Below are 22,995 nucleotides of genomic sequence, written 5' to 3' on the forward strand. Positions count from 1 at the left end.
GCAGTGACGGTGTTACAAAGTTGTGCGTGTTTCCACGTGGAATTGCCTTCTTCATATTACTAATTCCTTTTAAACAGTTCTTTTTTACTAATAAACATAATTCCATATAAATCATATATTTAGAAGACATGCATGTGATTTTGAAAGAAAGAAAACACAGAGGAGATTAACAACTCTGTTTAGGTATAATAAACTTCCCAAAATGAAGGAAAAACCATGGGCATTGAAATGAAGCGGGCCGAGGCCCATGGTAATAAATAATTATACATACATACATATGTGATTATGTGTGTCAGTATAATAAATAAATAAATAAAAAAGAATGGTAATAATATCTAAGAAGTAGAGAGTAGAGAGGCGTGTAAGCGAAGCGAGGGTTCGAAATCGAGGGATTGAGGAAGTGACGCCGCAAGCAGGATGCCTAAGAAGATGGGAGTGAACTCGAAGGCGGAGGCGGCGAGGGCTCGCAAGGGTTCCCTCGAAGCCGAACGGAAGGAGAAGGAGACCCGTGAGAAGGAGGAACAGTACTGGCGAGATGCTGAGGGTTCCAAGTCACGCGCCTCAAAGAAGAAGGAGGAAGAAGCTGAAAAGAGGGCCGAGGCTGCCGCACGTAAAGCAGAGGCGCGTAGACTTGCAGAGCTTGAGGAGAAGGAGTTGGAGAAGTCGATGATAAAGAAGAAGGCGAACAGGGTTTCGATACCAGTGGCGAAGGTAACAGAGGCAGAACTGAGGAAGAGAAGAGAGGAAGAGGAATCAGAAATGAAAAGGAAGGCAGAGGAAGGGAAGAAGAAACAGACCAGGACAGCTGAGGAAGAAGAGTATGAGAGAATGGTAGTTGTAGCAAATAGAAATAGAGATGAATCAATAATAGAAGCAACAAGTGTTGATGAAGCCATCGCTCAGATAACTATCAACACTTCTGATTTCAACACATTGCCCCCTGATAGGCATCCTGAGAGGCGTCTCAAGGCCTCCTTCAAGGTAATTCATTCATTCATTCATTCATTTCTATTCAGATTCAGATTCATAATAACAAAATGTATTTGAATCCATACAGGCGTTTGAAGAAGCTGAGCTGCCTGTGTTGAAGGAAGAGAAACCAGGCCTTACTCACACTCAATACAAGGATTTGATTTGGAAGCTCTGGAAGAAATCTCCTGACAACCCTCTTAATCAAGTTTGCTACCTCACTCACTTTTCTATTCATTATTATCTTTTACAATATTACTTTTACTCAAATTACTTATTTCCCTTACTCTCTTCTCCAGATTGCTAAAACTGATTGATCAACAAACAGCACCAGACATTTTATTGCATAATAATCAGCTCATCAAAATAGCTACTCTATCCTTTTCTCTCACACCCTTCATTTCCATTCTTATATTGTAGTAGACATGATATAAATTCTACTTTTTGTACATGCACAACAGACATTTTTATCAAATTTCAGACAGAGATGGAGGTGCTTGTACATTGGGCTTATTCCCGACAATAATAGACTAAGATTTCTCTTAACAAGTTTATAACAAAGATCATTTAGTATTATGTCAACCATGAAGTTATTCTATTGTGATTAGTATATTCTATTGTGATTGAAGTTATTTGTGCCCTTTGCTAGCCTAGCCTAGTACTAGTAAATAGTAATAAGCATGAATGGGGTGATGATGGCATGCCCCTTCATTGCAGCAATGAACCTTCCAATGGAAGGACAGTGATTTGGACGTGAATGATAAGGGATGCTGAGAGTGAAGTTGAGGAGGTTGCATGAGATTATTCTTTGAAACCATGCTTGGAAAGTCATTACTGAGGGTGAAGGGAGGGAATAGGATTGCACGTTTTTGAACAGCTGCTGTGGCTTTCTCCTTTGAAAGTGTTGGTTGGGTAGAGGATGCACCAAGTCTTGTTAACCAGGACTATCATGAAAGCTTGTGTTGTCATACAGATGCCACTTTTTCTTATTTGTTGAATGGTTTATTAATGATTCGACTCATGGGTGAGGCTATTTTGACATTTCAATTTGCCTATTCAAATTGAGACATGGGAGTGTCAATAGTCACCTTTCTACTCGAGGGTAATAACAAATTGCATGTGATCGATGCTATGAACAGTGAAATTGACCATGTTTATTTAGGCTTACTTTACCACTTATTATCATTCTTCAAAATTTCTAAGGATATCTAGAGCAGTGCGTGCAAGCTGCTAGGGATGTTTATGGTGTGTTGATGTTGATATTGTGCAAGGCAAGTCCATATCTCATGCGAGGTCGATCTTTTGATAGTTTTATTCCCAAGACCAACAGAAATCATTAATGAGCTATTTGGCTCAACAAGCTCAGCTCTTCCATCGCTGTACACACCTACACTGCATAATTTCAAACTAGCTTCATCCTTCATATAACCCCAACTCTTGGTTAGGATTAGTTTAGATTTTGATTATCGAACATTTTATTTCATTTACACGTTTTATTAATAATTTATATTGAGGGTTACTTTGATTAATTAAAAAAATAATCTTACCACAATATTATGTATTTTGGAATTACCACAGCCTAGTAGGTTTTCTCTCTTCTTCGCTAGCTTGAAGTTCCAACCAATAATTAATAAGGTAAAATTCAAAACTAATCAATAAAAAGTGATCACCAAAAGCTGATTAAGAAACAGCTTATTGGTTGAGCAAACAGCTCTCTGCTTGAAACCCATACACAAATATTTATAAGTCGTTTTTTATTGGAAATATATTTTTCCAAACACATATCATATGTTTGGGAAAATTTATTTGGCGGATGAAAGAGCAAACGTGTTTAGTAAACAGCAAAAGTTTATAAGTTAGAAGATTATAAAAGATTGATAAATAGATGTTTTTTGTTGAAATAGGAATATAGGATAAGGATAACAACTTGCTAGCCAAGTAAATTAATAATATTATTTTTTGTTAAAAGAAGTAAATGAGATGGATAAAGAAGAATACGTGGATGTGGATATGGATATGGTGGTAAGTGGTAAGAAAGAGCGAAAGAGCTCAAGAGTGAGAATAGAAGAGAGAATTGAAATATGGAAGGCGTGGCGGTTGTAGTAGTTCCGCATTTGAAATTAAACCAATTTCAATTCTTTCCGATTCATCATTCAAAGTTTTGTAGAGCAGCACCATGTGGAGTACCGTTTCTACCCTCTCTTACTCTCAAACTGAAACTGAAACTGAAACAACAACGCCATCACGCTTTTCCTCCCATTTGCACAGCAACTGATGCTGTTTCCGAAGAAGATAGTGACAATAATGATAATAATAAGAGTGTTGATGTGAGTGGGGATTCCATACGGCGAAGATTTCTGAAATTTTATGAATCACGTGGTCACAAGGTGCTACCAAGCGCTTCTCTTGTACCAGATGATCCCACTGTTCTCCTCACTATAGCTGGTATGCTTCAATTTAAACCTATTTTCTTAGGCAACATTCCCTCAAAACTACCTTGTGCTACTACTTCCCAACGCTGCATTCGCACTAATGATATTCTCAATGTTGGCCTCACTTCTCGTCATCATACCTTTTTTGAGATGCTTGGTAACTTCAGCTTCGGCGATTACTTCAAAAAACAAGCTATCCAATGGGCCTGGGAACTTTCTACTCTTGAGTTTGGCTTGCCACCTCACAGATTATGGATCAGTGTTTATGAAAATGACGATGATGCTTTTCATATATGGTCTCATCAGGTTAGCTTACCTACAAATTTCATTCTACGCATTTACAAACAACTTCATTATAATCATTCATTTATGTTCTAAAACCAGGTGGGTGTCCCAGTTGAGCGTATAAAGAGGTTGGGTGAAGAGGACAACTTCTGGACTAGTGGAGTCACAGGTCCTTGTGGTCCTTGCTCTGAAATTTATTATGATTTTCATCCCGAGAGGGGATACGCAGATGCCGTAAGTATGGAATTGTTTCAATTAACTTACTCACTTTCCACTTCAATCAATGCCCATGTTTTACTATCTATCTTTCACATTTTGTCCGTTCCGGACTCAAATCAGGATCTTGGTGATGATACACGGTTTATAGAGTTCTACAATCTAGTATTCATGCAATACAACAAAAAGGATGATGGCTCTCTTGAACCTCTAAAGCAGAAAAACATAGATACTGGCCTTGGACTTGAGCGTATGGCCCGTATCCTTCAAAAGGTATACATCAGTTTGCAATGCTGTTAAAGTCATGCACTATTTATTATTAACCATTTATATTCTTACAAGCAACACTATTTAAAAGTCATGCAGAAGAACATACATTCTTGCGATCCTTAAACTTTTTTTTACATTTACAATGTTTTCTACAGGTTCCAAACAACTATGAAACTGACTTGATTTTCCCTATCATAGAGAAGGCCTCCGAGTTAGCAAATGTTTCATATGCCACCGCTGATGATCATACAAAGAGGAATCTGAAAGTTTGACGATCTCTGAATCATAAACAATTTATTTTAACCTATACTTTTCTTTCTTGTTACTTATAATGTGTGTAATTTCTTTTTTATTTTTCAAATGTTAGATTATAGGAGATCACATGCGTGCCATTGTATTTCTCATCTCTGATGGGGTTGCCCCATCAAATGTTGGAAGAGGTTATGTAGTTCGGCGGCTTATCAGAAGGGTTGTTCGTACAGGCAGGTTGCTTGGTATAAAAGGTGATGGTAGGGGAGACCTTGAAGGAACATTTTCACCAATTATTGCTGAGAAAGTCGTGGAATTAAGCACACATATCGATTCTGATGTGAAGAACAAGGCACCGCGTATCCTTGAGGAGTTGATGAGAGAAGAACTTCGGTTTGTGCAGACACTGGAGAGAGGAGAGAAGCTACTTGAGGAGAAACTCACTGCTGCTGTATGGAATGCGGAAAACAATAAAACTGAACCTTGCTTGGCTGGCGAAGATGTGTTTCTGTTGTATGATACTTATGGATACCCTATGGAAATAACAAAAGAAGTGGCTGAAGAACGTGGTGTGAGTATTGATATGAATGGTTTTGATATTGAAATGGAGAAGCAAAGGCGTCAATCTCAAGCCGCACACAATACTGTCAAACTCGCCATGGGAAATGGGGCAAATATTGCAGACAATGTGCCTGACACTGAATTTATTGGATATGACAGCCTTTATGCTAAAGCAATAGTACAAAGCCTAGTGGTAAATGGTGATCCAGCTGTACAGGCTAGTGAAGGGAGTGATGTGGAAGTTTTGCTGAATAAGACTCCATTTTATGCTGAATCAGGGGGACAAATTGGAGATCATGGCTTTCTATATATTGCTGAAGGTGAGAGTCAACCAATAGCCGTTGTGGAGATAATAGATGTTCAGAAGTCTTTAGGTAACATATTTGTTCACAAGGGCACTGTCCGAAAGGGAGTTGTTGAGGTTGGCAAAGAAGTGGATGCAGCAGTGGATGTAAATCTAAGGCAGCGAGCCAAGGTGCAAGAACTGTTGGCTTCTCATTTCATTTACCTGTCTGGTGAATCTTCCCTTATTATAATGTTTGATAAAGACAAACCCTTACCTCATCTTAGTTGTAGATATTTTCACATTCCAAGAGTTCAAGTTGTTCTGGATTATAGTATATGTACTTGGTGCTTTGCAGGTTCATCATACTGCTACTCATTTACTACAAGCTGCACTTAAAAAAGTTATTGGTCAAGAGACCTCACAAGCTGGTTCCTTGGTGTCATTTGATCGTCTCAGATTTGATTTCAACTTCCACCGACCACTTTTTGACAGTGAGCATGCAGAAATTGAAGGGCTAATCAATGGATGGATTCAGGAAGCTACAGTACTTGAAACCAAAGTAATGCCTCTTGATGATGCAAAAAGAGCTGGAGCTATTGCAATGTTTGGAGAAAAATATGGAGAAGAGGTTTGATTTACTGTAAACACTTTTAGCATTGAACTTTAAATTTCTGTTAGCTTTCTTCTGTTTTGATCATTCTGAGCTTGTATGTACATGCATCATGAGGTGTGTGTTTCAGAAAAACCTAAATTCCCTTGTTTACCTTGATATGGCAAATCTATTTAAAAAATTGTGTCAGTGTTTATCTAGCTGAGGTGATGTTTATGTAGCTTCTTGTGGTTTCCAAATTTGTTGTACTTCAGGTACGTGTTGTAGAGGTTTCTGGTGTTTCAATGGAACTATGCGGTGGGACTCATGTCAGCAATACTTCTGAAATTCGTGGTTTTAAGATAATATCAGAGCAGGGTATTGCATCTGGAATCAGGCGTATTGAAGCTGTAGCTGGGGAAGCTTTCATTGAATATGTCAATGCCCGAGACTTTTATCTGAAGCAGCTATGTTCCACTCTTAAAGTATGTATCATGATCTTGGTTTTTCATAATGCTGCGTAAGCTTGGAAAGTTATAATCTGAAGCAGCTATGTTCCACTCTCAAACTATGTTTCGTGTTGTTAGCTTTTCACAATCCTGCCTATTTGTTGTGAAGTTATAATTCGTCCTCAGGAAAACCATTGTAACCATTTCTTAACATTATTAATTTGGGCACAAGGGCTATTGATCATAGCCTGGTATGATTCTTCACATGCCCCACTAAAATGCTTACTTCTGAATTTTCATTTTGTTTATGGCTGACGAGGATGCCCTTCTAGTTTCCTCCACAACGGGTTAAACCTGTCAGAGTGGAACTTTCTGTTTCTGACTATTTTTGGTGCTCATACATTTGAGTTCCTTGTTCGAATGTTACCCAATTACGAAGAGTTCTTCCTTTCTGTCTATTATCTTTAATATAATTTTTTAATAAATAAAATTTCCCTGTGCATTGTTGACTTGGTCATTCTGCATCTGTCACTATTCCTTTCTTTCAGGCACTTTTTATCCAATGTACTGTATGTTCTCTTTTGTTGATTTTGCATGCCATTATGTTTTATAATTATTATCAACTTGTGAAGGTTAAACCTGATGAGGTGACAACAAGGATAGAAAACCTCCTAGAAGAGTTACGGGTAGCACGAAACGAAAATCTTTCTCTACGCGCAAAAGCAGCAGTCTTCAAAGCTTCAGTTATTGCAAAAAAAGCATTGTTGGTTGGAAACTCAAAACAGTACAGGTAATATTTCAAAACATTATAGGTTACTATAGTATCAAGGAGAGGGATTTCCCCTAAACTTCTCTGATTAAAAAATTGAGTGTTAGCAAGGTTATTGTATGTAACTCGGGGGAAAAAGGCAAAAATATATCTGTGATTTAAGTCTTGCAATTTTTCCTCACTTCAATTTTTTCATGTCATAACCATAAAAAATGTGCAAATTTAGTGTAACTCGGACAGAGAAAATAACTTGAACATTTATTTATCAGTGAGTAGATGTACGATTATTATTTATTGAGTGTTGAAATTTTCCAGGGTACTAGTTGAGTACGTGGATGATGTCGATGCTGAGTCACTTAAGAGTGCGGCAGAATATTTAATTGAAACACTAACAGATCCAGCAGCTGTTGTACTAGGCTCATGTCCCGGTGAAGGGAAGGTCAGTCTGGTGGCTGCTTTTACTCCAGGGGTGGTTGATCAGGGAATTCAGGCCGGCAAATTTATTGGACAGATAGCAAAGTTATGTGGCGGCGGCGGGGGAGGAAAGCCCAATTTTGCTCAGGCTGGTGGGAGGAAGCCTGAAAATTTGGCAAGTGCCCTTGAGAAGGCTCAATCAGAGCTTGTAGCTGCTCTATCTGAGAAAGGAAACTGAATTCAAATGCATTTAGCAAATAACTTTTTTTTATATGCTAAAGCCGTAGGAAATATTGATTCTTTGTTTTTGGAGACTACAAATTACAATAGGGAAGGCAGCAGCTTAGGTAAATAATATATATTTTTCAATCCAAATGGCCATGTGATGTGATTTGGTTGAGCATATGACTTGATTGTATAAAGCTTACAGAATGTTGATTGTGCATATGACTTGATTAATCGTGACAGAACATGGCCTCATTTTGCACACATGACTCGAACTCTGTAATTTTTTACTTAGATGCATGAATAGCAGTTACACAGCACAATACATGGAAAAGGTGGTTTTTCAAAAGAATATAAATGTTTTCACACTTGGACTAAAATTAAATTGTCCGTTTCTTGATTTTCCTTGACAAGATTTACTATAAGGAGAGAATTAGTGGTGTTTAATAGTATTTTGAGTGCTAGTGTCGCTGCCTAAAGAATAGTTTCTTTTGTTAAATTCTAACATCATTAACACGTCAACCTTGTTATTATCTCTTTAAAATTTGATAACTCGTGTTGAAGTTTTAATTCCAAATATTATTTTTGGAATAAATTGTTAACTAGGAATATAAAATTCCAAATCAAGCAAGATCCATCCGCAACTATTCATTGTAACCTTTTATCCCCATACTTTTGTAGGACGAATTATAGAGAATATGGCTTAACGCACTAAAGAGAATAATGATAGTGATGGTTGGATTATTTCATTTTATTTCTTTAGTAGTAGAGATAGAGATGGGAAGTGTTTCTCAACAGAAAAGAGAAAACACTCAAGCCTCTCTTGTTACATTGTGTCCAGTGCAGAGCCAAATGGCCTCTGGGAAGAACAGTCAAGGTTAGTGCCATAAGGAATGCCAAGCAAGTCACAATATCTCTTGTAAAATCCGATACGATCTTGCACCCTGCTATCCTGCCCAATGCCACATTCAAGGCCACCATTGATGATATTGGTGACAGTGCCGTATCCAGGAAGCCGTCCTGCTGCCCTATCACTGTCTGATGGGTTCCATCGTCCGGTGATGACATCGTGGCATGATGGCTTTGGTGACTGTGGTGTCATCCAGAACCATATCGCTGTCTTGAATGAGATCAGTGGGTCACTCGCCACAAGGTCTGGGTTGTTCAACAAGTCCACACCTATTGCTTTTCCACATTGTCCATAGTTGTAGTTCCTTTTGATATTCCCACCAAGCAAATCAGATCGTTACTTATTAATTATGCCAGAATTAAGATCATAATATTTATATTTGTTTATGTATATTTACATACCAGGAGATTTGAATAGGACCCCGACCATAGTATTGCTTGCCAGGAGCACAAGGAAATTGAGTGCTTGGCTCACAATAAGCACTTGGGTTTCTTTCCCTAACAAAGCAGTACCCCCAAGAATATGGGCCATCTGGTGCACTTGGCCACCCCCCTATTAATCATTATTAACTTGTTTTTATTAATGATATAATTGATATAATTGATTAAAATGTAAAACAAATAGAGTGAGAAGAGACAAACCAGTAGTTTCGTGGGAAGTTTGAGCTAAGAAAGCTGCAATCTCCCTTTTGCGAGTGGTAGTATCTCCAGTGGAAGCAAAGTTGGGAAAAGACTTGGCAGCAGAAATGAAAGCATCATATGTATAGAACCCTTTGGCTGGGCAGGCTGCATCATCACGGTGTTTAAGTATCTGGTTGAAGTTGTCCCTGGAGATTATACTGCCAATATCACCGCCACCACCACCACTACCACTGCATTGGCTTTGGCAACCAGTGCCACAGTATTCAATGGTTGAACCACACCATCCGAACTGGCTGCAACATAATCCACCTGGGCACACAGCTCCCCCTGCTTGTCTCCCACATTGTTCTCCCAAGCAGCTCTCAACACTTATTGATATTAACACACTTAATAACACTATAACCCTCATCTTCATTTTCCTTTCATTTAGACATACAGAGACTCAAACATTTATACTACTTGCACTTGGAGACTCCTTCAAAAGGGGCGGCTACTGCCAAACATTGTCAGCTGAGGTTATGGACATCATAGTAAATGTCTTATTTGAAATAATATTTTAGTATTTTTTTCCCTATCTTCCGGTAAGTGTCTTATTTTTTTCTAATAGTATTAATCACAAATTAATCTAGAATATAGAAAGAGTCAAAGTAACTTATCTGAAAAATAAACAAGTACGTGAATGTGGTACACAGCCCACAGGCGGCTTCATGAATTGGTCACACGAGTAGTTGAATCTGCCAAACATTTTAAGCAGAGGGCAATTTTGATACAATCTATTCCATTATCAAATTTGGACCGGTGAGACTATTCAATTATTAGTTGGACTAATTGAATCGATTTAATTAAATTATGTTTTTGTCTAACTTATTGAGTTAAGTAAATATGTTAACTCTCAGTTTATATTGATTGCACACTTCTATGGTCTTGAGCGTCATACAATATCTGCATAGTTAAAACTTAAAAGTGCAAGTATTTAAGAAATAAAAAATTTATATTGGAAACCACTATCTTTAAGATTTGTAACATATAATTTTAGAGAAAAATGTATGTGTATGAGTTTATACATTTTTGCCTATCTTCTGTCATTCATTTTAATCGTCATTCATTTTTCAGAAAAAGAAAAATACAAATAGATAGTATATAATGTATTTATTGTGTACGTATTTATATTTAATATAAAAATGAATAGAGTATGCCCCAACTCAATTCCATAATAATTGTCCTACTCAAAACTCCACTTGAATGTGATACAAACTATTTTTCAACTAATATTTGAATTATTATTTTGATGCTTGTAAATTTCAAATTTTAATATACCTAATTGAGCCAAGCTACATCAATAAATAGGGAGGGCACAAGGCTCTCACGAGCTTGAAGAAAATAGATGAATGTAGAATTATCCTTACCATAGAGCCAAACTCATAAAAAGTAATATTGGAGAAATTTTATGTTAATTTTCTTAAAATATACTTTCCACTCTTCTCATTCTTATTTTTTGATGTTTCAGTGACCTTTTCTTGACACTGTTGTTGTCAGCACTTGTAGTACTAATTCCAAGACAAGGTTGCTCAGGCTCAACAACATCTACACTTTCACTGAGACCCAATTTCATCTTTCACATTTCAGTATCACCACTGCTTTTCTTCTTAGTAGAGTTCTTTTCTACTAGAAAATGCAACTAAAGAAACATCTTCCATTCTTCCTCATAGCCAATTTCATTAGCCTCAGATACAGAAACATTAACCTCAAGTGAATAAAAGGCCTTCTTAGAACATTTTGATGACTTTTTTTCTTACCTGAGAAAGTTATTGGTCTTATGTCTTCATCATCATCATCTTCCTTCTCATTCCTTGAATACTGTCCATCATCAATCCCACCAATACCAGCTGCCAAAAACACAACCAACCTTATTGCTTCTTTTGAAGACTTCTTCCCAGTAAAAGCAATAACGGGTTCATTAACATCATCACTCTCATCCAAAGAATTCTCCACCACTTCACCATCATTGCCACCGCCAATAGCATCAAACTCAGAGGCAGTGAACAAACCACCACCACCACCTTTCTTTGGTTATTGGAGGGCTTCTTCTTACCCAAATAATTAACCACAAGTAGTTCATCCTCCTCCGATTTTTTCTCAACCACCACCACCTTCTTTACCAAGCAAATCTAAACTCGATGCACCAAATTTCTCCTGCCACGCTTTTTCGATTTACCCTTTTTCTTCCCAGCAAAAACAACTTCAGCTACATTATCATTATTACCACCATTATCATCATCAACCATCACATAATCATCAACAACATCCTTAGCCACTTTAGTATTACCTTTTTTATATCTTTCTTCTTACCAGAAGGCATCTTTTCTGGTACAGCGATCGCATGCTCGTCAATGACAACCTTCTTGGATTTCTCACCACCCTGAGATGATGCTTGAAGATCAATTAGAGGATCAAGATTGCAGTCTAGTAACAACAATGCACACATCAATATGCTAGTTATATACTTCAACATCAGCCATAAAACATTCAACATCAACATTTAGCTTCCATCAAGAGGCTGGACGACATGTCCAAATAGCCATAGCAGGGTCAATATGCTAGTTATATATGAATACCCAGATAATAACAATATTATTATCATAATCAATGAAGTACTATTAAAAGGTAAATATAAAAAACAAAAAGAAATTTTGAGTTAAGTATATTAATACATTGATCTATGTTTATATCATACAATTAATAAGGAACTGAGTACAAAATTAATGACGGTAAATAATAGTTTGCAATGTGAATTGATATATGAGTGCTCTTTCAAATGAACCGGAATTTGTCTGTAGGTAGAACATCACCTCGTCTGTTGTGAGTTACAAATTCATGTTTCAGAAGTAAATATCAGTTTGCTTTGACTGGGCTTTGAGATCCTTTAATTTCTTCAATATGTTAGTGAAATAGTCCTGCAAATACTTCTCTAGAGTAACAATATCTTTTGAATCGACACCCAGAAGATTATATGTCTCTGCCATTGGAACAGAAAAAACAGTGTCGCTGGTAAGGACCTGCATATTTTGGCATTATTACTATTAGTGTTGACATATGATTCATGAATTCATTGATATGTTATAAAAGAGAGTAAGTAGTAAGTAGGACCTCAGAAAAAGCCAAACGATCAGCAACATCATTAGTCCATTCAAAAAAGCGAGTCAACTGACGGGTGAGTCTTAGAATGGAGACAGGAACAGTGGTGACATTAGCATCTTGGCCTGCAAGTCTCTCACACAATGTGATGACCTCTTGGGTTGTCCAAGCACGAGGCCCAGCAAATGTAAGCACTTTTCCATTTATTATATTCTCATTCCGTAACGCTATGAATGTCAATCGAGCTATATCCTGAGTATCCATGTAAGCAATTCGGGTTGGGGCATCTGTTCCCCAGACTGACTTCTCTTCCAGGATAGGAACCGCATACTGGCCAATAAGGCCCTGCAATGCAATGCAATTATAGTAATAGTAAGAATTGTTAATTAATTAATGAATGAATGAATGAATGAGTGAGATAATAATAGTACTTACCTGCATGAAACCACATAAGCGGATGACGAAATGATTGATTCCAGAGTCACGGAGGAATTTCTCAGTACAATACTTGATCTCCATGAGAGGAACCTCAGGATGTTTATCACAGTTATGAATGGAATAGAAGACATAATTCTGAATGCCCATAGCTTTGGCACATTGAATGAGAGCAACTTTACCTTGCCAGTCAACAGTGTTGATGGGTTCTTCAGGGCGACCAGTGGCACAATCAATGATAGTATGAATCCCAACCAAAGTAGCAGGTATTGATTCAGGTTTGGTGAGGTCAGCGTTGACTACAGTGGCACCCCAGTCACGAAGGAAGTCAGCTGGAGCAGGTCGAGGCCTCACCAGACACCTCACGTCGTACCCTTCGTCAAGCCCACGCCTTACTATCTGTCTTCCAAGGGTACCTGTCCCTCCAACCACTAGTATGCTTGTTCCCCTTACAGGGTTCCCAACCTGGCATCTGCATCTCATTGATGAAGATGAAACATTCCGACGACGAGAAAGAGGAGCACAAAGAGGAGAAAGAGTAGTCACCGCCGTTGGTAACCTCATCAGCCCCATTTCCAATTTGCAGAGACAAAAAGGGAAAAGAACAACAAAAACAACACAACAAGATTACTGAACAACAACAACTCCACTCACCTTGTGATCATCATCCCGCCACGTAGGATCAGTTATCATCTCCTCATCCACTCATCCCTTTTCATAACAATAATTCAAAAATATCAAATATTTCATATTCTACTAATCAAATTAAATATTATATATCATTTTTAAAACAACAAAATCATATACTAAACATGTTTGTACCCCAAAACAATCATATATTATATAAATGGATTAGTTTATAAGAATAACTCATAGGAAATCAAAAGGTCACTTCTTTATTCTGAAAAAAGAAATCATTTATCTCACAATAATTATATTTTTCTATCTCCAACCAATCAAATCTCATCTGATATAACAATGTTAACTTAATAAATTAACTTACTTTTTATTTGATACATATTTCTCAAAATCCTAACAGGGTTACACAAAAATGGTATAGAAGATCTTTATTCTTTTCTTCTAGGGTTCCTACCACATTAAAAAAAAGTTAGGGAAGGCCATTGGTTCTTTGGCAAGTGGAAACGTGTGAGGGAGATGGATAGTTGATATAGGAAATTCTTATACATATTCACCAACTTTAAGAATCATGAGTACAAATGTACAAATATACTTTGAGATACTTATATATCCACCACCAATTGTCAATAAAAATACAGAAGAGTCATTATAGTAATGGCAAAGGAACATCTCACAGTTTCATCTGATGATAGATTATTTACAGTAAAAAAAATGAACTAGATGCTTGAGCACATAACAAATAATTCCTCCCATAAAATACATTACAGCTCAGCACTGCTGGGTACATGAATCAACCTAGCATTTTTGCCATATCACCATAAGCTGTCCACTAAAGTATTGGCTACTCTTTGGTAACCCACCTACGGCCCCTAATTTGATAGTCTCCATAGCTAAGATCACTACTGCTTTCTCCACTTTCTCCACTTGTATATCCAGATTTTCTACTGTGTTTCTTTGTCTTCCCCCTCAATATCCCACTATCGCTGACACTCCCATTCAAGAGGGGATCGTCAATTCCCCGAATCACCCTCCTTGCAGGTGATGGCGACCCGATGGAACTATCATCCTTTGTTCTTCTTCCATCTTTGTCATGCTTCTTAATGTTTTCGGAGATTCTGTGTAATTTTTCGTTGAACCTAGTGATCCCCTTTTCTACAGGCTCCACTGCTTGATGGACCGTGAACTTCACGTCATTCACAATCTGAAATGTTATAACAGGGTAAAAAGGAGGCCCTTGAGATTCATAACAAATGCATACAAGATGATGCTTATAATACTAAAAAGTATAACTATGCATACTTTTCAATCTATCATTGTTATAAAGATTCCTAATTACTCCTTATTTTATTGGCATGTTTAGAAAATAAATAAGTAAAAGGTATAGGGAACAAAAATACATATACATATTATTCCACATAACTGCACCTAACCCCCCATCTTCCTTTTCAACTCAATAACTGAAAATTGGCAGACAAATAAGTAGTTGGTCTTAAAAGCAGGTTTAAATAACTAGTCATGCTTACATGGAGATTTAATCCCCTGCTGTTTAAATATCTTCTTCCTAATGTAGGCACTCTTAGGTCATTGGGTATCTATCAAAAAGGTTTTATCCAATTCCCTTAAAATAATTTGAAAAGATAATCATTTATGAGCAACCATCGATTTAGCAAGTGCTGATTAGCACCATGTGCCCAGGAAATAAGACAAACTTGTATTATTAGCACACTTGAGGAAACTTACATATCCGCCACCACCAATAACGACATCACGAACACTCTCTCTAATTGTCATCCCACTCTTGGAATCCACATCAGGTGTAGGAAGACGCAGTTTTGTGGGTCGCTCACTGTCCCTAATCTCTTCAGGGTCAAGAGGGCAGTCAGCAGAATAATCTCCAAGAACTGAAACACTTCCAGGATGATGGTCTCCCATTAGCTCATAAGGCTTTGCTGGAAACACATACAGGTGAACTATGGAAGCAATGCCCATCTGTGCTGGATGAATACAAAGTGCTGTTAAACTTTATTCTTTCCCTTATCTAGAGCAGTCATAAAAATGTAACACATGAAGATACAAGGGTCGAACAAGTACTTATGGATCCAAAACAGTTCAGTACAAGTTCAAGAATCAGTGAATAGAAATCTGAGAGTTTCAGTGTTGACAAAACATAAATGCAAAATGCAACAGAGTATCACAAAGTTATAAAATATGAACTGCTGAACTTTCTAGCATATTCATCCTATGGCATTGGATTGCCTGAAATAATTATTTAAGATCAATAAAATGATTTAATGATCAATACACATGATATCAGCATTTGTAAATTGGGGCTGCAACAAATACCTAGTTCCACCAAAAAACAATCGTATTATATTAAAGCTTGGTGACTTTATAATAGTGCAGAATAAAGATAATCAGGGCATGAACCTAAGGTCATTAGATGGATCAGTTAGCAATGAGTTGTCAGAAATCATCTGAGAAATTCACATTCTCGAAACTGTACCATTTTAACTTCCCATCAAGAATCCAATATGATGATCAAAGGAGAAAATTTGTTTTGCAGATCATGTTCACAAATCAAAAGAGTGAAGGCCCTTGAGTCAATTATGGTTGCATGAAAAGTTTCCTTACAACAGTCAGTCAATTGTATGATATAATAGCTAGACAGGACACTAAATAAAAATGCTGTTGCAGGTCCCAAAGTAATTGCAATGCAAAGAGGCAAGCTTAACTCCAGTGAAGGACATCTACCTCAATGCAAATGATGAAATCTTGGACACTTGACTTAAATTGCAAACCTTGTGCGATGGAACTTTTAAACAACCCAAAGGTGTATAGGAGAGCGATTGCCACCCCTTGCCACCAAGTGAGGAAGACAATTGATTTAAATGTCAAAAATTTGGCCAACGGCTTTATATGTGCCAATTCCTCCTTTGTAACAGTATAAAATTGAACAAGGCAGTACAATGCCCATGACTGACTGAAGTTCAGAACCACTGCCAAATAGGGATACCTACAAATGTAGCAAATAGCTTATATAGTCAGACATAACTCCAGAATTTCTCTGATGTGAATATACCACACATGGAATCTAACTACAAAAAAAGGGTGACCTAGTGCATGAGACTCCCACCTAGTGGGGGTCTATGGAGGGTAGATATACACAATCTTACCCTCACAAGAGAAGAGGTTGTTTTCAGGATTTGAACCCATGACCTTTTAGTATAAGGCAAGTAACCTTACCGTTGAACCAAATCCAGAAAAAAAAAATATAATCGACTCAACACCACTACGTGCAAGTGACCCACAACAGCATCAGTAATATGCACACATAATTAATAGCATCTCATAAAAAGTTCTAGTTCAAAAATTAGACTATTAGAGTACTAATTCTCCTAATCATGGCTATCAAATCAAGAATTAAATTGCAAATTGAAAAACCCTTTTTGTAATCGTGAATCGAAATGTGTCATGAATATTAAGATTCATGATCAATTTTTAAAATAAAACAAAATATATTTTCACATAATAAAATATTATGGGCATTTAAATAATAACGTCTGAAATTTAAATAACATATTAGTAGACTCTAAACAAACAATTTAATAAGTTCATGTTAAAAGACCGATGTTAATTTTTTTTCCAGCTGTGTAAGAAAATACTGGTATTAATATTTAATTATTTGCATCTACTCAAGTAAGGAACTCTTATCAGGTCCTGAGCATTAGATAGAACGTAAAGCTGTATGTTTTAATTAGCGAGCAGCAGCTCTAAATTGTTGTGTTTTTTACTTTTTTGAGCCTAATGTTATTTTGCATTCTATGTCTGCCTTTTCGTTTTCCTCTCACCTATTCCCTTCTCTATGACACTTTGTCTGCAGGAAGCCATTTATGACAGCCAGGGGTAGGCGGAAAAGCCTTGCTAGAGGGTTCTAGGGAATGGACAGAAAATAGGAGCAATGGCATGCAGAATGGCCAACAGTGAGAGGATCACACAGTTCACATCTAAATCACGATTCAGATTTTGCCTGCACAACTCAGCAATTCTTCATGTAATTTGAATCACTAGGTTGATGAGCCACATCAAACCACATGAAGTCAAATCGCATTTCATGAGATTCTGGATACCATGTTCCTAATTGCTTTAGGAGATAAGAAAGGACAAAAAACATGTGCAATTAATGCTTTTGAGAGCTTCAAAAACTTCAATTTTAATCTTCTCTTTCTTCCTCGAGTAATTAGAATGGGTATCAGGCAGACATTTTAACTTTTAAGTGGATTTAGCATTTCTCTAGTAGAAAATACCCCACCGTCAACTAAGTTGTTGACTACTTTTGTTGGCATTCTCACATACACCAGCACAATATTAGTGCCTTTGAAATTCCTAGAGACGAACTTGAGGTGGCACAACCACACAAGTAAAAGAAAAGTAACCTGATCAGCTACCTCAAAGACCAATATTAACCCTTTCCAATCAAGAATTCTATATACTCTCTCATTTATCTGTTTATATTTATGAGAAACTGAAGCAGTTTAGTAACTGCCATAATTCCTTAGACACTGGAGGACAGAAAAGTCAAGAAGTGTTCCTCTTAGGCTCAAATAGAAAATGGCAAGTTAAAAAGGAAAAAACGTGGAATCAAGGTACTTGGAACAAGTACATAACTACAAAATATAACAGAGATGTTGAAGCCATCCATTACGGTAGATCAAGAAAGAAAGTGTGGTTCAAAAGAATACATCTTACATATATGGATGCTTGTGTAGATAAAGAAAAAAGTTATATATTCTATGTGTAAGGAATAAGTAAAAGGTGAGAAAACAACAATGATCAAAAGGAGATAGGAAAGTGAACATGTTTACGTAATTTGATAACAGAAAAAGAACAATTCTTCAACATCAATGTCAAGTATTTTTCTTACCCACATCCCAATTTAAATTCTCCTTCACAGTAGACTCCAAAGGCTTCAAGGATGACGGCGGTAATAGCAGTCAAAGACTTTATTATCATCTATAATGGATTGGAGAGATTGAATGAATTAATGAATGAAGATGGGAAAAGAAAAGGAGTTAAAGGTGAGGGTGGAGAAGCATAGAATACATACATATTGAACAATACCGAATTTGACAACTTGGTAGAAGGCGTGACCAAGTTTCCATGGTTTGAAGAAGCAGTTCATAGGAAAAGGATGGATGACAGTGCCCTTGTTATGAGAGGAATGATGATGATGATGTTGAAGGAGGGGAGCTTTGATAACAGATCGGCCTTCTCTTTCCATGAATTCAATGGTCCTATCCTCGCCACCAAGACATGCAACAAGGTATCTACCAAAGCAATACATGGCAAAGGATTCATAACAATCTCTGAGAATCTCACAAACAACACTGATAGATGGATTGACCAATGAAACAAAAGATTCAACAGAATAGCAGGGAACCATAAGGACAACACCAATTAGGAACTTTTGCTCCTCAGGGTTCTTGTAAGCGGAGAGGTGATCAAACAATAGATACATAGATAGAGTAACTGTGAGGAGAAGAAATACAACACCAATTAAAGTTGCCCATGTAGGAGGTGAGTATTCCATCATCACGTTCTTCAACAACTTCATTTTCATTTTCATTTCATTCAATATATAAATGAATCAGCATAGTAAATTCATTACAACTTGTTCAGAACTTGAGATCACCCACTTCACGCACGCACCTGTACAAAGTTAATCAAAACATATCACAGATAGATAGATAGATAGATAGATAGATAGACACATAGATAGATTGAATAGTAGTAATAAGCATAGATTGATTGGAGAATTGGATTTGAAAATAAAATAAAATAAGGGCGGGAGGTAAACCCTTCTCTGGTCTCAACGGGGAAACCCTTCTTTTCCTTTTCGCAATCTTCCTCCTCCTTCTTCCCCGTCTCTTTTTTACTTTCTTTTTTATTTTATTACATTACGCAATAATAACAAATAATAATAATAATAATTACACGCACCAAGAAATTAATTAATAATAATTTAATAGTTATTATAAATTGTAATATCTACCAACTCACTATCTAAATATTTATACACAGCAGTCAGTGTATCAGTATCATGTATCATTTGATTGAACAGTCAATGAAAAAAACTTTACCAATATTAGAAAGACTTTATTTTATGATTGTTAAATTTATATATTAATAGTGTAAAGATGTATACATAGTTAGTATATTATTTATTTGAATTTTTTTAAAAGGTAATAATAATTAAAAATAAATTGTGAATTATATAATAATAATGTAAAAAACTCTTACATTATCAATATATACATCTTTCTCTCTTCTTTTATCACAAATAATGAAATAATGCCTTCTTAATATCATTTCAAATTTCAAATCTTTATATGTTAGAGTATATTTTGATTAAATTATCTTCCTTTTACTTTATTTGAATTTATAAATAGTTTATATTTATCATGTTAATTATTTTTTAAGTCGTTATTATTTTATCATTCTAACTTTTTTTGTGTATATAATAAATGTTTGGTAAAAAACTAATTTCTTTTAAGGTATGTGTGACTATAGATGGCAAAACGGACAATGCTTGCGGCCACGCCTACATAGTCCACACTTTTTTGTGGATAAAACATACAAATTTCGCCGATTTGTCTGTTTCGTTTTGTCTGTTTGCCCGCCAAGCCAACGATCATTTCAACTAGGCAATGTAGGCGTCCCCCAAGCATAATTTAAAGGAAAAGTAAGAAAGTTTCAAAAAAATATGATGTAACGATTTCTAATGCCTCAAAAATTATAATTTAATGTGATTTTTCCAACTACATATAAAATATCAAAGTTTTTATTAATCTTTTTATCTTCAACTATTTTATTTACTATTTTTGTTTGTTTATTATATGGACTTTTTTATTTTTTTAATTATTGAACAATGTTTGTGGGCAGTCCGTATGCCTGTTAGCCCGTCTTAAGACAAATAGAACACTGAGTTTTGTTGGTTAAGACAATACAGTCAAGTCCGCACCTACTTAAATTTTTGCGAGCATTTGTTGATACGGGCAAAACGGGTCGGATGATCCTGCCATCTCTATACATGTCTGTACCTATCAACAAGTTTCGTTCTATAAAACAAACGTTATCTTTTTTAAGATTTATTAATTTCATTTTATTTGACTTTATATGTAGATTATATTTATTTTGTTAAAAATTATTATTTGAGTAATTATTATATTATTATTATACTAATTTTTGCTTATATCATAAAATGCTTAAACTAGTTCATATTTGAGTTCACTAAATCATGTTAAATTTCTACATAATCTTTGGGTAATATAATATTAAAAACAAGTTTGTTTTTTATTCTATTTTTAACTATATATTTCTTTTATTTATGCATATATAACACTTTTCATTCTTCCTATTTATACCATATACAAATATTTTTATCTCATGTAAATTAATTTTCTTTATAAAGTTTTAAACTATAAATACTTTCCTTCCCATGCATTGCATGGATATCTATGCTAGTTTATTTTAAAGCCAAAATATGATGAATAAAATGTCATATTTAAGAAAAATGTTTGACAATCTCAATTTTATAATGTAAGGGTTAAAGTGTTCATGAGTCCCAAACTCAATATAGTACTTAAGCTATGATGTTCTCTCACATAATATACTAGTCTTTTGTGTTGAGTTCTCCTTATGAAAGTCCTAACAATTGATGTTTTTCATTGAGAATTGTATCGCGGAAAAGGCTACCAATAGACTGGATTAAGGTACATCACCAAATACTGATAGATGAGTGAAGCTCGGGTGAGTGTCGATAGAGTGAAAGTCGTCATGGACGTCAACCTTAAAGGTGACGACAATGTTAGGAGTCATACATTGAGAAAAATAACAAACTTAATGTATATTTAAAGCTATGAGACTAGTTTTTTGGGTTGACTTCCTCATGAAGTCCTAACATTTCCTTTCTTTCCATCTTTAACACAATCCATGAGAGTTTATTACTCATAAAATATTTAAGTTTACTTATTACTCACCAAATATATGAGCTTTTAAAATTGATTAATATTACTTACACTTTTTATTTTATTTCATTGAAATGATTAATTCCTTACTTATTTAATTAATTTTTAATATAAAAGAAGAACCTTAAAACTGTTAAGGAACATTCACAATTATATTGTTATTGAGTTTACAATTGGAGGTACAACAAAACTATAAAAAAACAATTTATAGGTTTAATTTAAAACAAAACGACGGCGTTATGAGCTGTTGTAGTTTGTTATTGTTATTATTATAGATTTAGATGGATTGATGGGAATTGAGAATGAGAGAATGGATGAAATGAAAATGGAGATGGAGATGGAGAATAAGAACAAGGCAAGACTACGGGGATGGTTCGAGCGAGTTGACTCAGACAAGACAGGAAGCATAACAGCGCTCCAACTCAAGGTGAATTGTATTTCTGTGATTATTACTTACTCACTCCTATTCCAATTCCAAATCGAATTCGAATTGATTAGAAATATAAATAATTAATAATCGTTTTCATTGATGATCAGAGAGCTCTAGCAGTGGGGAACCTCGAATTTCCTCTCTCAGTTGTTCAGCAGATGATCAGGTAGGGTAGGTTGCAGTACTTGCACTTCTCTATTTCACGCATGTATCTATGTTTCCTTTTATTTATTTATTTATTATTATTATTATTATTATTATTATTATTGCAGGATGTATGACTTTGACAGGAATGGTACTATGAGCTTTGAAGGTATAACTCTCTCTGTCTACACTCTACACTCATTATCTGACATTATTATTTTCTTCTTCGTCTTCACATTATTATTTTCTTTTCCCCCTCTCAGAATTTCTTGCTCTCAACAACTTCCTTCTTAAGCTTCAACATACATTTTCTGATTTAGAGAGGTATTATACCTTCTCTTCTTTTTATTTACTTCTGCAGGCTCCATTAAGATTGATTGTGCAGTTTCATGACAGACAATAATTTACTCTCACATTTTATGTATTTAGCACTCTCTACTGTGATTCACTAATAATAATTATACTAATATCAATCAAGGTTCATAAACTCACCCCCAGGGCATCAGTAGAGTAGTTATTTTAATTTTACAAGTCTAAATACCCACTCTGCACTATATATGTCGACCCCTTCTACTTGGGATGGATCTATATTGTGTCAAAATTCATTAATTGGACTCACTTTTAACATATTGTTTCACAAGTATAATCAATTATTGTAAGTTTTTTTTCCTAAAACGGTAATAGTTTATCCCAGTACAAAACATTACTCAGATATTATTCCATATCATATATATTTATGGGCTATAAATCCTACATGTAAATCATCAGGATTTTCAAGTGCGAAACTTGTAAGTTTTGATTGAAACAATGAAAGAGTTACAATACTTTATTTAGTGGATAAGGTAAAGGCTTGTATTCTTTTTACATAAATTATATGTATAAAGTTGACTTTTAACTTTTTTGGAATGATTATATTTATAGCT

General features: G+C 35.6%; 6 protein-coding genes across 6 annotated transcripts; 3 read left to right on the top strand and 3 right to left on the bottom strand.

Moving 5' to 3' along the window:
* LOC109328027 (coiled-coil domain-containing protein 124) lies at positions 325–1,545 on the top strand. The gene is made up of 3 exons (XM_019561270.1): positions 325–981; positions 1,058–1,177; positions 1,269–1,545. Exons 1-3 carry the CDS (start codon positions 418–420, stop codon positions 1,284–1,286), a joined length of 702 nt encoding a protein of 233 aa, XP_019416815.1. The 5' UTR covers positions 325–417; the 3' UTR covers positions 1,287–1,545.
* Positions 2,934–7,980, top strand: LOC109328028 (alanine--tRNA ligase, chloroplastic/mitochondrial). Its single transcript, XM_019561271.1, has 9 exons — positions 2,934–3,707; positions 3,786–3,920; positions 4,026–4,175; positions 4,328–4,438; positions 4,540–5,457; positions 5,624–5,896; positions 6,133–6,342; positions 6,939–7,096; positions 7,391–7,980. Exons 1-9 carry the CDS (start codon positions 3,051–3,053, stop codon positions 7,725–7,727), a joined length of 2,949 nt encoding a protein of 982 aa, XP_019416816.1. The 5' UTR covers positions 2,934–3,050; the 3' UTR covers positions 7,728–7,980.
* Positions 8,427–9,717, bottom strand: LOC109328029 (endochitinase A2). The gene is made up of 3 exons (XM_019561272.1): positions 9,266–9,717; positions 9,026–9,176; positions 8,427–8,928 (listed from the first exon to the last, which is right to left on the bottom strand). The coding sequence occupies exons 1-3, from the start codon at positions 9,678–9,680 to the stop codon at positions 8,541–8,543; spliced, it is 954 nt and encodes a 317-aa protein (XP_019416817.1). The 5' UTR covers positions 9,681–9,717; the 3' UTR covers positions 8,427–8,540.
* Positions 11,978–13,423, bottom strand: LOC109328409 (uncharacterized protein ycf39). Its single transcript, XM_019561865.1, has 3 exons — positions 12,836–13,423; positions 12,413–12,745; positions 11,978–12,321 (listed from the first exon to the last, which is right to left on the bottom strand). Exons 1-3 carry the CDS (start codon positions 13,406–13,408, stop codon positions 12,145–12,147), a joined length of 1,083 nt encoding a protein of 360 aa, XP_019417410.1. The 5' UTR covers positions 13,409–13,423; the 3' UTR covers positions 11,978–12,144.
* LOC109328411 (protein LAZ1-like) lies at positions 13,994–19,410 on the bottom strand. The gene is made up of 6 exons (XM_019561869.1): positions 19,329–19,410; positions 18,579–19,180; positions 18,396–18,484; positions 16,226–16,487; positions 15,215–15,463; positions 13,994–14,675 (listed from the first exon to the last, which is right to left on the bottom strand). Exons 2-6 carry the CDS (start codon positions 19,095–19,097, stop codon positions 14,316–14,318), a joined length of 1,479 nt encoding a protein of 492 aa, XP_019417414.1. The 5' UTR covers positions 19,098–19,180; positions 19,329–19,410; the 3' UTR covers positions 13,994–14,315.
* On the top strand, positions 21,773–22,490 carry LOC109328412 (sorcin-like). The gene is made up of 4 exons (XM_019561870.1): positions 21,773–21,925; positions 22,036–22,094; positions 22,201–22,241; positions 22,336–22,490. The coding sequence occupies exons 1-4, from the start codon at positions 21,788–21,790 to the stop codon at positions 22,473–22,475; spliced, it is 378 nt and encodes a 125-aa protein (XP_019417415.1). The 5' UTR covers positions 21,773–21,787; the 3' UTR covers positions 22,476–22,490.

Source organism: Lupinus angustifolius, chromosome LG15, assembly GCF_001865875.1.
Source record: "Lupinus angustifolius cultivar Tanjil chromosome LG15, LupAngTanjil_v1.0, whole genome shotgun sequence".
Taxonomy (NCBI): Eukaryota; Viridiplantae; Streptophyta; class Magnoliopsida; order Fabales; family Fabaceae; genus Lupinus; species Lupinus angustifolius.